The following is a 14,216-nucleotide window of genomic DNA, read 5'->3' as shown; positions in this document are numbered from 1 at the left end:
CAGAATCATGACATAATATAGGTTTCATCATCATTATCATCAGTCCCGTAGTCTGATAGACCGTTGGGGCACCGCAGAAGATCGAACAATCAGCTTCTTCCATTCCTGTCAGTTTTCCGTCTTTCTCAGTGAGTCGCTCAATGTCAAGCCTGTCCACTCTCGAATGTTTTCTTCCCACCTCTTTCTTTGCCTGCCTCTCTTTCTTCTTCTTTGTACAGTGCCTTGCATGATTGTTTTGGCAAGACCTGATGATCGCGAGACATGCACATACCACTGCAGGTTACGTTTTTTCGCTGTGATCAGGAGGTTTTCGTGAGGCCCAATGGCTTCTCTGATCCTTTGTCGTATTTCTTCATTGGTGACGCGGTCTTTGTATGTGACGCCGAGGATCTTTCGGAAAAATTTCATCTCTGTGGCCTGTATAATTTTCTCTAAGCCAGCTGTTATGGTCCATGATTCGCAGGCGTAGAGAAATATGGAGATCACCAGTGAGTGCATCAGTCTGACCTTTGAACTGAGTGTGATGTTCTTGTCGTTCCAGATGGAATTCAGATTTGTCAGCGCTGCTGTCGTCTGTGCAATCCTGGAGAGTACTTCAGGCTTCGATCCTTCATCTATTACAGTTGCCCCAAATATTTGCAGCTGTGGACTGTTTATAGCTTAGTACATTGGACCCTGATGTCAGTGCTGATGCTCTTGGTGTTGTTGGTCATCATTTTGGTCTTGTCTGCACTGATTTCCATGCCATAGGCTGCAGAGGTTTTGTCGAGGCTCTCTACTAAGCTAGCTAATTCTTGCTCCTTTCCTGCTAGTCCAGCAATGTCATCGGCAAAACGTAAGTTGGTGACTGTTCTGCTTCCGATGCTGACTGTTCCTTCATGCTTTTCAAGCGCTTCAGCCACGATTCTGTCCAGAAAGATGTTGAATAGTTTGGGAGAAAGCAGACAGCCTTGTCTGACTCCAACTATTCCCCTATGCTGCCGGTGAAGTATACTGTATTGGTGGCCTTGTCATAGAGGTGCTCTACTGTGATGAGGTTGGCATTGATGTTGTACAGTCTCATGGTCGCCCACAAGGCTGCATGCTATACCCTGTCAAATGCCTTCTTGAAATCCACGAAGGTTTACCTTAGTATCAAATATTTTAAAGCCACCTGCACAACTGAAGTACCCACATTTCCTTTGATAATAAAATATAGCTGTAACATATGTATACTTCGAGCTACTGTTTCTTTAGCTTTCTAATATGTGCATCTGTTGTTGCAATGCTCTCGCTGTATAAGCACATTTGTTTAATGTGTTTGGTGCATCGGATGTTTCCTTATTAGACGTAGATTCGCCTCGGCCGACGTCCTGTGATTTTTTAAAAATCTCTCTCACAGTTCATTGTTCAGGGCTTTTTCGCGGAGCGTTTTCCTCTTCCTTAATGTTTTTAAATTTGACAATTATGGGTTGGTCATACTTGCATCTCTGACCTAATCTTGGACTCGCAGCTGTCCTAGTTTTCTTTTGCGGGCCGTAAATTTCATAGAAAAAGCAGCTTGTTTCGGCGAGAATGTTCTTCACGTTTTCCCAGTTGTCTCCATTATATTGATATTTACCTCTTTTTTATTTTCTCATTTTAGACTCTCTCTGTCTTCTTTTTTTTAAAGCCCACAAATCAACCTTTCATATCATTAGTATCAATTTTCAAATAAGGACACTTCAAGGAATAGTAACAGACAAGAGAGTATCCATGTTAAACACATGGCATTTGTTAATTACAACGACCCCAAACCTCCACCTTTTGGCTTACGATTTTAATATTTCCCTTTCAACTGAAAGAACATTTATTTAACTCCGTGGATCAGAAGCACGATTACTGAACACTCTAATGATGATGAGTCTGCCTGCCTGCCTGCCTATATTCTATGTTCATATATGTAAAGTGATTTTGTTTTATAACTAATATCATGGATTTCGTTTGGCTATAAATCATAGCAATACTAGTTTTAGTAATGCTGTCAAAAAGTGAGATTTTTAAATAAAAAAATCACAGCCCTTTCCCTCCGCGAAATTAAATGGCGGGTCTCTCATATGCACTTATGAGACATTGTATGAGCAGATGCTGTTAATTTGTATTGTACTTTCACCATATTGTGATGTCCGCACGAAAAATTGAGTTTTCCAGCATCTACAGTTACCAAACTTTGTGAACAGCTTGCACTTGGGATAAGAAATAATCTTATTCATTTTGTCCTAAACAGTTCAAAGGTCACGGTCATACAGACTGCACGAAGAAAAACAATTTTCGACACTGGCTGAAAGAATAAAAAATGGTTTCTATACAAAGAAATTAAATTATCTATATATAGAACTGGGTCCAGAGGACTGTAAAACATGGAGTACGAGTATATTGTACCGTTAACCGTAGTCTTCTCTTGTGTATAATTGACTTTTTGTATCGATGATACATTCTCTGATGTAAATGTATATTAAATTATATGAAGGCCACTCAAATTTGAACGGTGACAACATCATCTCAAACAAAAGTTGTATTTGCTTATAATGCATTTATCCTGAGCACGATTTCTTTCACGGCTTGCTATTGTACTACTTTCTGACTACATACCGAGTGGTCTAAGGAGCTCGCCTTTACAGATCACTCACACGTCTCAAGTTCGAGTCCCGGCTCGACCAACATATGAGAAAACTCGCCGGTCGTTTCCTGTGGGTCATTGGTTCTTCATCGACCTAGCATACTGGCCGCCATGTAAAGCCTATCGTGTGCTGAAAAAATGGCGTTAAAGTTACCACAAGTATAAGTGACATCCGTGTACTTTTCTAGCCCAATAATCCTCTGACCTTTCCGACCCCGTTTATTGATAAGTAAATCGCGATTTTATTTACATTGTGCCGTGAGTTGGCTTTGTTGTTATGAATGAAACGATAAACATCCTTCTTATCGATATCGGGAGGTAGAATTCGATAAAATGTCGCTTAATTTTGTTGACCGCTGTTAAATCTACTATATAACGCCTCTATAGCGTAACGTAATTTTGGCGAATTATCAATACGGAGTGTGTTCTGACCTTGTGTACCCTAGATTACCAATCCAAATATCGGCGTGGGAAAGGTCAGAGGAAACTCGGACCATTGCTTTAATGTACCATATATTTGACACTTTATTTCGTTTACATATAGGAGAGTCTCATTGCTATTTTTGTTAGATTTTTCCTGCTAAATACCTACTGCAAATGTCTGAAACTCCTAGGTGCGTAGACATATCTTGCTTCTTTGTACCCCGTGCATATGCCAATCACATGTGACCGCTAACCATTCCCATGGAGTTCTCGATAAAATGGTATGCTGTCCAATCAGAGAGAGAGAGAGAGAGAGAGAGAGTGTGTGTGTGTGTGTGTGTGTGTGTGTGATATTTGGATTTTTGACGTAGCTTTAACAATTTTTTAATCATATCGCTGCGATGTCTGCAGTGTGACAGTTTATAATATATAGCACTGGGGCATCATGCCGCAGACATGTAGCATGATGTCCCACCCAGTCACATTATCATGACACTTTACCGACCAGTCTTAACACTAACCACTTAATGCTGAGCGCCAAGCGAAGCAGCTGTTAGTACCATTTGTTTTTTATTTTACAAGTCTTTGGTATAACTCGGCCGGTGTTCGAACCCGCGATCTCCGAAAGTTCTAACCACTTAGGCCGTCGGAGCGGTGCCCTTGCTGGTATTAATAACTGAAAACAATAGTAGGTCCTATTAATCGCTGTAGACGACTATATAGCTTCTGATAAGAATTTCCTAACCTGAGCCACCTAGTTTTATCGATAAGTGTGTGTGTGTGTGTGTGTGTGTGTGTGTGTGATTTGGACTTTTTAACGTAGCTTTAATAATTTTTCAGTCATATCGCTACGAAGTCTGCAGTGTGGCAGTTTATAGTGATGCCTAGCATTGATAATAAAGATCGAATAATGACCGAGACAAACACATGTTCAAACTATTTTGATAATATTATCAGCGAAGATGTTGCAAAATATCTAACAAAGATATTATTATTATTATTATTATTATTATTATTATTATTCAATTATGGGAAGGAATAGAAAGAAAAAAAACAACCGTTTTCGGCATAGATATGATAAGGCTGTCCAGTAAAAAATGTGTTATTTGCATAACTAAGTATAAGTTCAAATAAATAATTTGAGAACCATTCCAATTGTACTTCATTGATGCTAGTAAACATTCTTCTTGTTTAAGGAAAATCATACACATCAGTTTTTATCAATAAAAATTTTCCTCTTCCTCTCAAACCATTTTAATAAGTTTCAGAGACAACTAAATAATACCCTACAGAAAGTGAAAAATGTATTAAATTATAGAATACTATTCAACTTTTCATTCCTTGAAATTACGAAGAATGTCATACATTTAAGGCCTATGTAAAACCTGATAGCAAAATCTGCAGCAAAATATAGGCCATGAAGTAAAATTCCATTTAGATTGTTGTTGTTTTTTTTTAAAAATCTGTGTACATTGATATCAGCGTCAATAAAGTTGCATTCATCTCTAAAATTCAAATACTAAATAAAATAAAGTTTGAAAGGAATAGTATCAGCAAACGGGATGAGATAGTTTCGTCTCATAATTTGTGAAATTAGTTGTGCAATCGCACCTGCTACACCTCCCATGGATATTTTCATGTCTTAGTCATGAAACTAGAGTTGGTAGGAAGCAGAATGTGATCTATATTTCCGTAACACCACTCAATATGTTTGAGATTGGCCAACTAAACATAGATTATAGGTCACAAGAACCCAGTTTTGATTTGTAACATAAATTATTTCTCAGCTGCACGTGGCATGCGCATTTTGTGCTAATGATTACAAGATGTTATAATTTGAACACAGATACCATTTTATGTATTATGTATAGATATAAATCCTGAAGACCAAATTTAAATGCGAAATGTTTTCATTATAAGATTACACTATGCAGCAACAGTATACTTTCAGCAATTCCGTATTTGTTTTAGCGAACGCACTCTAACCATCTGCACCAGAATGACGTTCCGAACATATAAAATTTTGTAGATAGGAAACAATAGTTGCAACCCTTATTCATGGAAGTTCAGTCGCGTCATCTCTTGGTACTTTTTGAGATATCAATAATATTCTTGTTTAAACACTATTTGTTGCAAATCATGTTGCTGAGTGTATGAAGTTTTGATAATCATTAAATTGAAATTTCTGATGAAAGTTAATGGCGACTAAAATTGTCAATAATGTAGTAAGATGGTGGAATAGCAGCGTATAAGTCATGCAGGACCTTGAAGCCCGTAATTCAAAGAGACTACTCTCCGTTTGAAGCCCGTAATTGAAAGTGATTACTCTCCGTTTGAAACCGGTAATTCAAAGTGACTAGTCTCCGTTTGAAGCCTGGAATTCAAAGTGTCTAGTCTCCGTTTGGAGTTTTATTTCAAAGTGATCAGTCTCCGTTGAAAGCCGTAGTTCAAAGTGACTAGCCTCTGTTTGAAGCTAGTAACTCAGTGTGACTAGCCTCTGTTTGAAGCCCGTAATTCAAAATGACTAGCCTCTGTTTGAAGCCCGTAATTCAAAGTGAATAGCCTCTGTTTGAAAGCCTTATATCAAAAGTGACTTTTCTCCATCTGAAAGTCGTAATTCAAACTAACTAGCCTCTGTTTTCTTACACAATATCTTCTTTACAACGGGAAGCATCCACTTACCTTTCCTTAACACGTAAGACCAGAAGACAGCGTGCGGATACCAACTGAGGTAAAGCAGACGTACAGTGCTATTTCAGTATAGTGTATACACTTCATCGTCAATAAACCATTTAGATAAGTACGTTATGAAAGACAAGGTGTTTGCAGGCATGCTTGTTGCATGATTCCGACAACATGCCGTAATTTGTATTCAAGAAATAAATATACATATAGATGGATAGTCAAATTCGTAACTTCGAGGCTGGAAAATTTTCAGTAATTATAAAACACTTTTAATTCTGGACTCCTTGCTTTATTTGATTTAATACTTATCGATTTGATTAAATAAGTTGACTTTAATATTCTACATTTTCCAACAGGACGAAATAATTCTTCACTTATATCTTTAAGACTTGGCCGCTCCACAACGATGTTTAATCGCCATTCCATATTGATGTCTTTTTCTTCTTCTTGTGACAGTTTATACGTCTTGACGGCAGTTCTTTGAACACAGATGAACTGGTCAGACTTGGCAAAGGAATGTACAAGATTGCGGTAAGAATGTCATATTCACTGACATGTCATTTAACAAACTACAATTTGAAAATCTGCTAATATAAGGTGTCTTCTAACATGCCAACACTTTCAAAATTAGCTGCGTTTAAAAAAGCTTTCGGTAAAGTTAACGATTAAATTTTCAGAAATGCTAACGCCATTTGAGGTAATGACGCACCTTGTGGCAAAATCATTTTTGAATTGAAATACGTTATACACTGGATCAGTTTGCTTGACGTCGACACGTAGAACTCAGTATCCAACAGTGAAACCACGATTAACATCCTCAAATTCTCCAATACAAAATAGCTGTATCATATATTACCAGTTTCGAGTACTCAATTATTCGCTGTTCTTCCTGGCCTGTGATTCAAAATGTTGAAATTGAACGGTTAACAACTGTCAATGAAATATTATTTCCCTTTATTGACAACTGACCAGTTAGATTGCGAAGCGATTGACATTTGGCTTGCAGTCACAGTTTTTATGCCCTTATTGTTTGTTCATGATCTAGCTGACACCTGGAATTTCTAAATATATAATATGTTCAAATCCATCTTGCAATTACTTGTACACGTTTTAACCAATTTACACTTGTTTACATTCTATGGTCTTAAACAAAGTAACATAAAAATTAAAACCACAAGGTTTTGTAAAATGTAACAAATAATTTAAGTTCGAAAAATGAAAACTTAAGAGGAACTTAAACTATTGTGAATCACATATCAAATAATCATAAAAGTTATATCACAAGTCTAAAAGTATAGAGTATTTCGAAAGAAAAACAATCTTGAATGTGCTGATTTACCAATAGTCTTGAATGTGACGATATATCGATAGTCTTGATGTATCACTATAATATAATCCAGAATGTCTTTGAATGAGTCCTCAATAATCCCAGAATAATGTTTGATTCCAAAAGTTAATGTCCACTCTGTAATTCCAAAGAATAATTTGAATACATAATTCCTCTGAACACAAACAAAATTGATGATACCACAAAGACTGATGTTAAGGTGTGAATGAATAATTTTTATGCAAATTTATATATATATGTGTGTGTGTGTGTGTGTGTGTGTGTGTTTCGCAGTGTTGTATGCAAGTTTGACATCAAATCTCTATATTTAAAGAATTTATAATGTTGATGAGCAAATGGAGCATAATAAATAGTCAGTTAACCCTACCTTCACTCCTCACATTTGATCAATCACATGTCAGCAATGACTGATCTTGTTAACTGCACAAATTTTAGACATTTAAACAACTGACCGCGTTTCAGATGAATTATCTAGTCAGTTTAAACACCAGTATCTTCGAAATTAGTACAAGAATGCCACGAATTTGACATGTTCAGCTCCATGTCTTTACAACTTGAAAATTTCCGTAACATATTTTAAATAATGAAATCATGAATATGGTTGTGAAGTAAATTAGTTTCATGATTTCTGTGGCAAAGTCAAATGCATTTATAGTAGAAAGAATTAAAATGCAGCTTAATCGATTAAAAATTGCTGATGTTTTCGAGTTTCCTAATTGCAAAGTAAATCATGGCGGGTCCATAGATGACATGAACAAACATGATAGATACATTTAAGATGATAAAAATACATGCATCAAAAACAAACATGATAGATACATTTAAGATGATAAAAATACATGCATCAATCTCTATCAGGTATTTCACTTTCATGTTTCAGCTGACCTCTGAAGCAGAGCAGAATGTCATAAAAGCTCGACATCTGGTGGATGACTTAGTCGAAAACAATCAAGGTGTCGGACTTTGAATTTAATAGTTGAACTTATTATAAGGCAACTAATGGCACTTATTTGATGGGTAACGAGTAAAATCATATTTAATTATTTGATGTAATTACTTGAGATACAATCTGATCCTTTAATTAAAGTCATTGTCCCACATCAAGCAGACCTTATTTGCACCTGACAAATAAATAACAGTTCTCACCAAAATTTCGAACCAAACCCGACGGCACGCTGAATTTAACACCAGAGTTCCCATAAGTTCATTTTCAACCTGTTTTATATTAAGCATAGCAGGGATCCTGCTTTATATTCCAATATCAGATACAGTCAGCACTCGTTACATCGACCGCGTACATTTTAGTCAGTATGACCCAGTAACAAATATGTCACAGTAAAGAGCACGTGATTAATTAGGAGTTATCGACCTTGATTTTTCGTTGGCAGACCATGATCATTGCCGGCCTTAGGCCAATTGGACCGATACGCTCCATTCAAGCCTCGCGCTCACAGAGGCCCGCGCATTAGTAATTTTTAAAAAAATATGTCTTTTGAGAAAATGTAATTTTAAAGGGATGGAAGACAAATTTTATATACAATATCATATAACATTTGTTTGAAAGTTTATTTCCAAATGCCGTGCCTACAGGGGGACCCACGTGTAAATCCAGGGAGCCCCGCCAAAATAATTCAAAAGGCCCAGCGTTTGCTAAGGCCGTTATTGACCATGTTATATAAATGAGAGTAACGAGTCATACATATCAATCTTTGCTATAAATGTTCTTTTATCGTACTATTTATTTCTTCTTCTCAATCATATACATTTTTACCTATACATTTTAAATGAATTTTCTATAAATAAAATGTTTGCAAATATTCTCTGGCATATTCCTGGTAAATGTTAACACTCAAGGAATGACAATATTGTTGTAAAGAATTATGTATAAAGGATACGTACATGTTTGTTACCGAAGAATTGCCGTGAGAGTCAAAAGCTGAACATCCCATTAAAATCAAATTCACCACTTAACTCGTTTCTATAGTCTGATAATACAAACCCGTTTGTTTGTACCCCCCTAACGATTTAAATAATGGAAATCTTTAATGTGATAAAAAGTGCAAGGAACTTAGTCAATTCATTCATTGATTTATAGTTTCTAAACTGACTCTGAGTAGATTGGCCCTAACACCGTCATGTTATGCGCGTTTCATGCTTAACGGAAGTTTTCAGTGTAATAGACGGACATGCTCGGATCCATTTCCAGTTTCTGGACAAGTCCATTTTCAGCAAAGGGGTGTAACACGACTACAAATGTACATACATATGTCGTCTGCTTCCGATATTTACAATATGGAATCAAGCAAAGGTAAATAATGACAACTACAAATTTGCTTTTCATGTGGATTTAACAAGAGGTTTAATTTCTATGTTAATATATGCAGAGGGATATAATTCCAAATTCTCAACGTTATAGCAAATCTATGAAGTCGCTAAGAAGAATGTCACAAATATCCATGCAGCGAAATTAGCCCACTACACTACTAAGATCATGGAATGTTCCAGCTGCAAAGAGCTCTTCGAGATTACTAACAAGCTAATGTCAAGGAACAACACCACTTCCAACTACTTTCTCTCCAGTCGACCTTCCGGACATGTTTGCAAATTTCTTCCGTGACAAAGTACAAACCATCAGAGATAAGCTTGACACCACAATTTCAGTTGACTCGTCGTCACCATACAGTTGGGATACAGAATTTGAGCGGCAACCATTGTCAGAATTTGAACCTGTATCTATGGATTTTGTACGTACAATCGTGATGAAGAGTGCACCAAAGTCACGTGAACTTGAACCAATTCCAACATCACTGCTGCTTGAGTGCTTTGATCCAGTATTGCCTTCACTAACTGATGTTATTAATGCCTCTCTATCTCATCCGGGGAATTCTCATCATTTTTACAAACTGCCATTGCAAAGCCTCTGCTGAAGAAACCAACACTATACCATAACTATTTAAAGAACTACCGCCTAGTTTCTAATCTCCCAATCATATAAAAAATCTTAGAAAAGGGTGTTCTATCCCAGCTTGTATCTCATCTAAATTCAAACAGTCTTTTTAGCAATGTACAATCTGCATATCGCCCTTGCCACAGTACTGAAACTACTCTTCTAAAAGTAATAATGACATTCTCTCTGCGTTGGATAGCGGAAAGATTACAGTCCTCACCCTCCTTGATTTGTCTGCGGCATTTGACACAATAGACCATGATATATTACTTCACCGTCTCCAGCACATATTTGACATTCATGATGCAGCCTTACTGTGGTTCAAGTCCTACTTGGTCAAAAGGACACAAATTGTATCTGCAAATGGAATACACTCCAGCCCAGTTGATCTATGTTGTGGTGTTCCACAGGGATCAGTTCTTGGACCTGTTCTCTTCATTCTCTACACTCAGCCGCTCTCAAGTGTCATAGATCATCATCCAGTGTCTCACCAATTGTACGCTGATGACACACAAATATACAAATCTAGCCACCCAACTGAAGTTGGTGCTACCATCCAAGGTGTAGAGAGGTGCATTTCTGATGTGAAATCATGGATGACATGGAACAAGCTGCAGATGAATGATGATAAAACTGAGGTCATTCTGATCACAACACAAAGACTTTCTCATTCACATCCTTTACCTCAAACAATAAATATCAGCAACGCCAACATTAAATTCACACAATCAGTACGAAATCTAGGTGTTACTCTGGACAGTACTCTCACATTGCACCAACATGTCATGAACATATGCAAGGATGCATATCTTGAGCTGAGACGCATCAGCTCAATTCGCAAATATCTTTCAGTTGATGCCACTGAAACACTTGTGTGTTCATTAGTACTTTCAAGACTGGACTATTGGAACTCAATTATGTCCGGTTCATCTTAATATCTACTCCAGAAACTTCAGAAAGTTCAAAGCACAGCTGCTCTGATCATACGTAGAGTACCACGATCAGAGCACACCTCCCCGCTGCTCTCTACCCTACACTGGCTATCCATTCGATCCAGAATCAAACACATAATTTGTTCTCTGTGCTACGTTTCACTGTCAGACTCTAGTCCAACATACCTATCTGACCTCACTCATGTGTACACACCAGCAAGATACTTACCTCCTCTTCTGACAATCGTATACTCATTATTCCCACTGTGAAAACAAAGTCATATGGACAGCGTTCTTTTGCATACCAAGGTTCAGCAACGTGGAATGAATTGCCCACTGAACTTTGACACAAAGACACAGTGATCACATTCAAGAGGGCTATCAAAACTCACTTATTTCGACAGCAAGAACAGACTTAAAGATCTAATAATGTTTCCTACCTGAAATATTCTCAGCATGTTTTTTATTTTTTAATGTTTTTCTAATCTCATGGTGTTTGTTTTTGTAATAATATTATTATATTATTTTTATCTTATAGGTGTTGTCTAATGTTGTAAAGCGCTTAGAGTTTCTAAAGATTAGGCGCTAATCAAAGTCCTCATTATTATTATTATTATTATTATTATGTAATTTACGCAATTATTCAGCAGTTACCGAACAGGATGAACTACGTCATTATGTTGTCTGATGGAAATGAACTAGCCTATAGTGTACGCAATATGGCGCCGTGTTAGTATGGAAAGTCCGTTAAGCATGAAATGGTGCAGGTGATGCCAGCATTAGTGCCACTCTGGCCACAGTCAGGTTAGAAATTATAAATCAATGATTGAATTGACTTAGTTCTGTGCACTTTTTATCACATTAAACATTCTCGTTTTTGAAATCAGTAGGGTGGTACAAACAAACGGAAATGTAAAGTATTGAAAATGTATTCAAATTTTTAAAATTGTATAAGGTAAAAAAATGTGAGTTATGACTAAATCATTAAATCACTGCATTTTTAATATTTATTTGTCAGTTGCATATGGTATTACTACCGGATTTGGAAAGTTTGCCCGAACCGTGATCAGCAAGGATAAATTGGAGTAAGTTGGTTGAGTTTTTACATATTTTGTTTTCCGAATAAAGCATAACAGTGTAAGGATGTAAAGGAAATTAAATTTTTGTCTATATTTACTTTAAGGACCTGATTTATGTTAGATATCATATGACTGTTATTTTGCAATGTATTTCCAAGTCCCATTTGCTCAGTTGCTACGGCAAAAATATGTCTGTGTGTGTGTCATTTTTATAAGTCATATTTTACAACTGTTATAGGTGCTAATGAGCCAATAGTTGACGTAGCTTTTTATTCTGAAACGAAGCTATATACTGTTCAAAGCTTAAATCAATGAAATTTATTTGTACAGAAATCAAAATCTGATTGTTACATACAATTGGTAAACAACAAAGAAACTTAATGACACAAATAATTTAATAAAAATATGTTATGTCAGAAGTATGGATGATTTTGATCCCAGCTTCTGCGAGTAGCAAACACAGACATTGTTTATTCACATGATTACGTGATCAACTTATAACTGTAACATGCCACTATAATTCGACCAATCAGACACTGATAAACTGATGCACCTCAAATTTGGGTAGATGAATCTGTGTTATCCGACTGTCTATATATACGATTCTTCTGATTTTCTTATTTTGTACACATTATTTCCAGTACATAGAGGCAAATTTTATAGCAATTTTACACTTTGATTTTCGATTTTGATTTCCGGATCTGGAACTCGGACTTTTGGATTAACGGAAAAAATTAATTTTAAAAATTCCGTTCCCGTTGAAATATGTCCGGAAGATTCCATTTTTCGTATAAACGGAGTCCGGATTAACTAGATCCTCAGTATAAATGCGGGTTCGAACACTGGCTGAAGTCATACTAAAGACTTATAAAAATGGTACTAACAGCTGCCTCGCTAGGCGCTCAGCATTGAGAGGTTAGTCTTAGGACTGGTCGGCCGGATGTTAGGATAATGTGATGGATGGGACATGATGCTACATGTCTGAGGCATGATTTCTCAGTGCTAGACATCACTATATACTGCCACACTGCAGACATCGTGGCGATATGATTGAAAATTTGTTAAAGCTACGTTAAAAATCCAAATCACGCACACACACATGCACAGTTAAATTGTTTAATTTATCTGGGGTAGCTGTCTAGCACCTATCATATATCATTTTCGATTATGAAGAATTTTAAAGTGTAGCTAGCTTTCTTAAACACAGCCGATTTTCAAGAAACACGTATGCAAATTCACAGTTAAATATTTAATAAATTTAAATATTGGATGGAGATGGATTGATTAAAATTAAAATTTATATTTCAGAGAGCTGCAGGAGAACCTGATTAGATCTCATGCCGCAGGTACAGACATTTACCATGGCAATAACGTTGTATATTGATTCATAGAGAATATATATATATATATATATATATATATATATATATATATATATATATATATATATATATATATATATATATATATATATATACAGTCGCATTGAAGCATCGTTGAGTTCTGAGATACATGTTTCTCCAGGTACCCTAATCAAACACAAAATTAAAAAGCTACATCTGCTGTAATACCCTACATTAAGGAAGTCTTAATTTTTTTTTTTAATAACAACAATAAAATGTTTGACGTGTTAGGTATTTTTTTCAATGCGTATATGAATGAAAAGCACGCGAGTAATATTTTCCTTACTCTATTTATATATTTAAACTGATCTAGCTTCTGATATTTGAAAGGAAAGCCTTGTTTACATTTGTACAAGAATAAACTGTTCAAATTAGTTACTATGAGCAATCATTATTTGCAGGCGTGGGACCGCCGTTATCTCTAGAAAGGACCCGTATGTTGCTTGCCTTGAGAATCAACGTCTTGGCCAAGGGCTACAGTGGCATATCACTCACTACTCTCAAGCAGTACATCGATGCCTTTAATGGTATTAAAACATCCTGGCTTTTTTCCTCTTGTATCTCTGTCATAAGAAAAGAACGCCAAAATAAAGATTATCGTTTAGCTCCTTATGCTGGCTTAGTACAGACTGGAAGCCTTTAATTTACTTTTGTTGGGGTATGCCATACTATATTTTATTATATATACATGAAAATAAGTCAATAAGCTATATTATCAACCTTTGTAAAGGACCCTTTCTTAACTTTATATCTTGTCCCAG

At 36.2% G+C, this 14,216-nt stretch overlaps 1 protein-coding gene across 1 annotated transcript in view; it reads left to right on the top strand.

Annotated features, from left to right (window-relative positions):
- The window catches only part of LOC149803914 (histidine ammonia-lyase-like), a 28,221-nt gene that overhangs the window by 2,367 nt on the left and 11,638 nt on the right, over positions 1-14,216 (top strand). The window contains exons 3-8 of the mRNA XM_089951461.1: positions 3,364-3,382; positions 6,203-6,277; positions 7,975-8,047; positions 11,992-12,058; positions 13,361-13,398; positions 13,857-13,982. Of these exons, the coding sequence (XP_089807587.1) occupies positions 3,364-3,382; positions 6,203-6,277; positions 7,975-8,047; positions 11,992-12,058; positions 13,361-13,398; positions 13,857-13,982 (398 nt within the window). The remainder of the gene's footprint in view (positions 1-3,363; positions 3,383-6,202; positions 6,278-7,974; positions 8,048-11,991; positions 12,059-13,360; positions 13,399-13,856; positions 13,983-14,216) is intronic.

Source organism: Sinohyriopsis cumingii, chromosome 3, assembly GCF_028554795.1.
Source record: "Sinohyriopsis cumingii isolate HCF-2022 chromosome 3, ASM2855479v2, whole genome shotgun sequence".
NCBI lineage: Eukaryota > Metazoa > Mollusca > Bivalvia > Unionida > Unionidae > Sinohyriopsis > Sinohyriopsis cumingii.
This window is presented reverse-complemented; position numbering and strand designations above follow the sequence as displayed.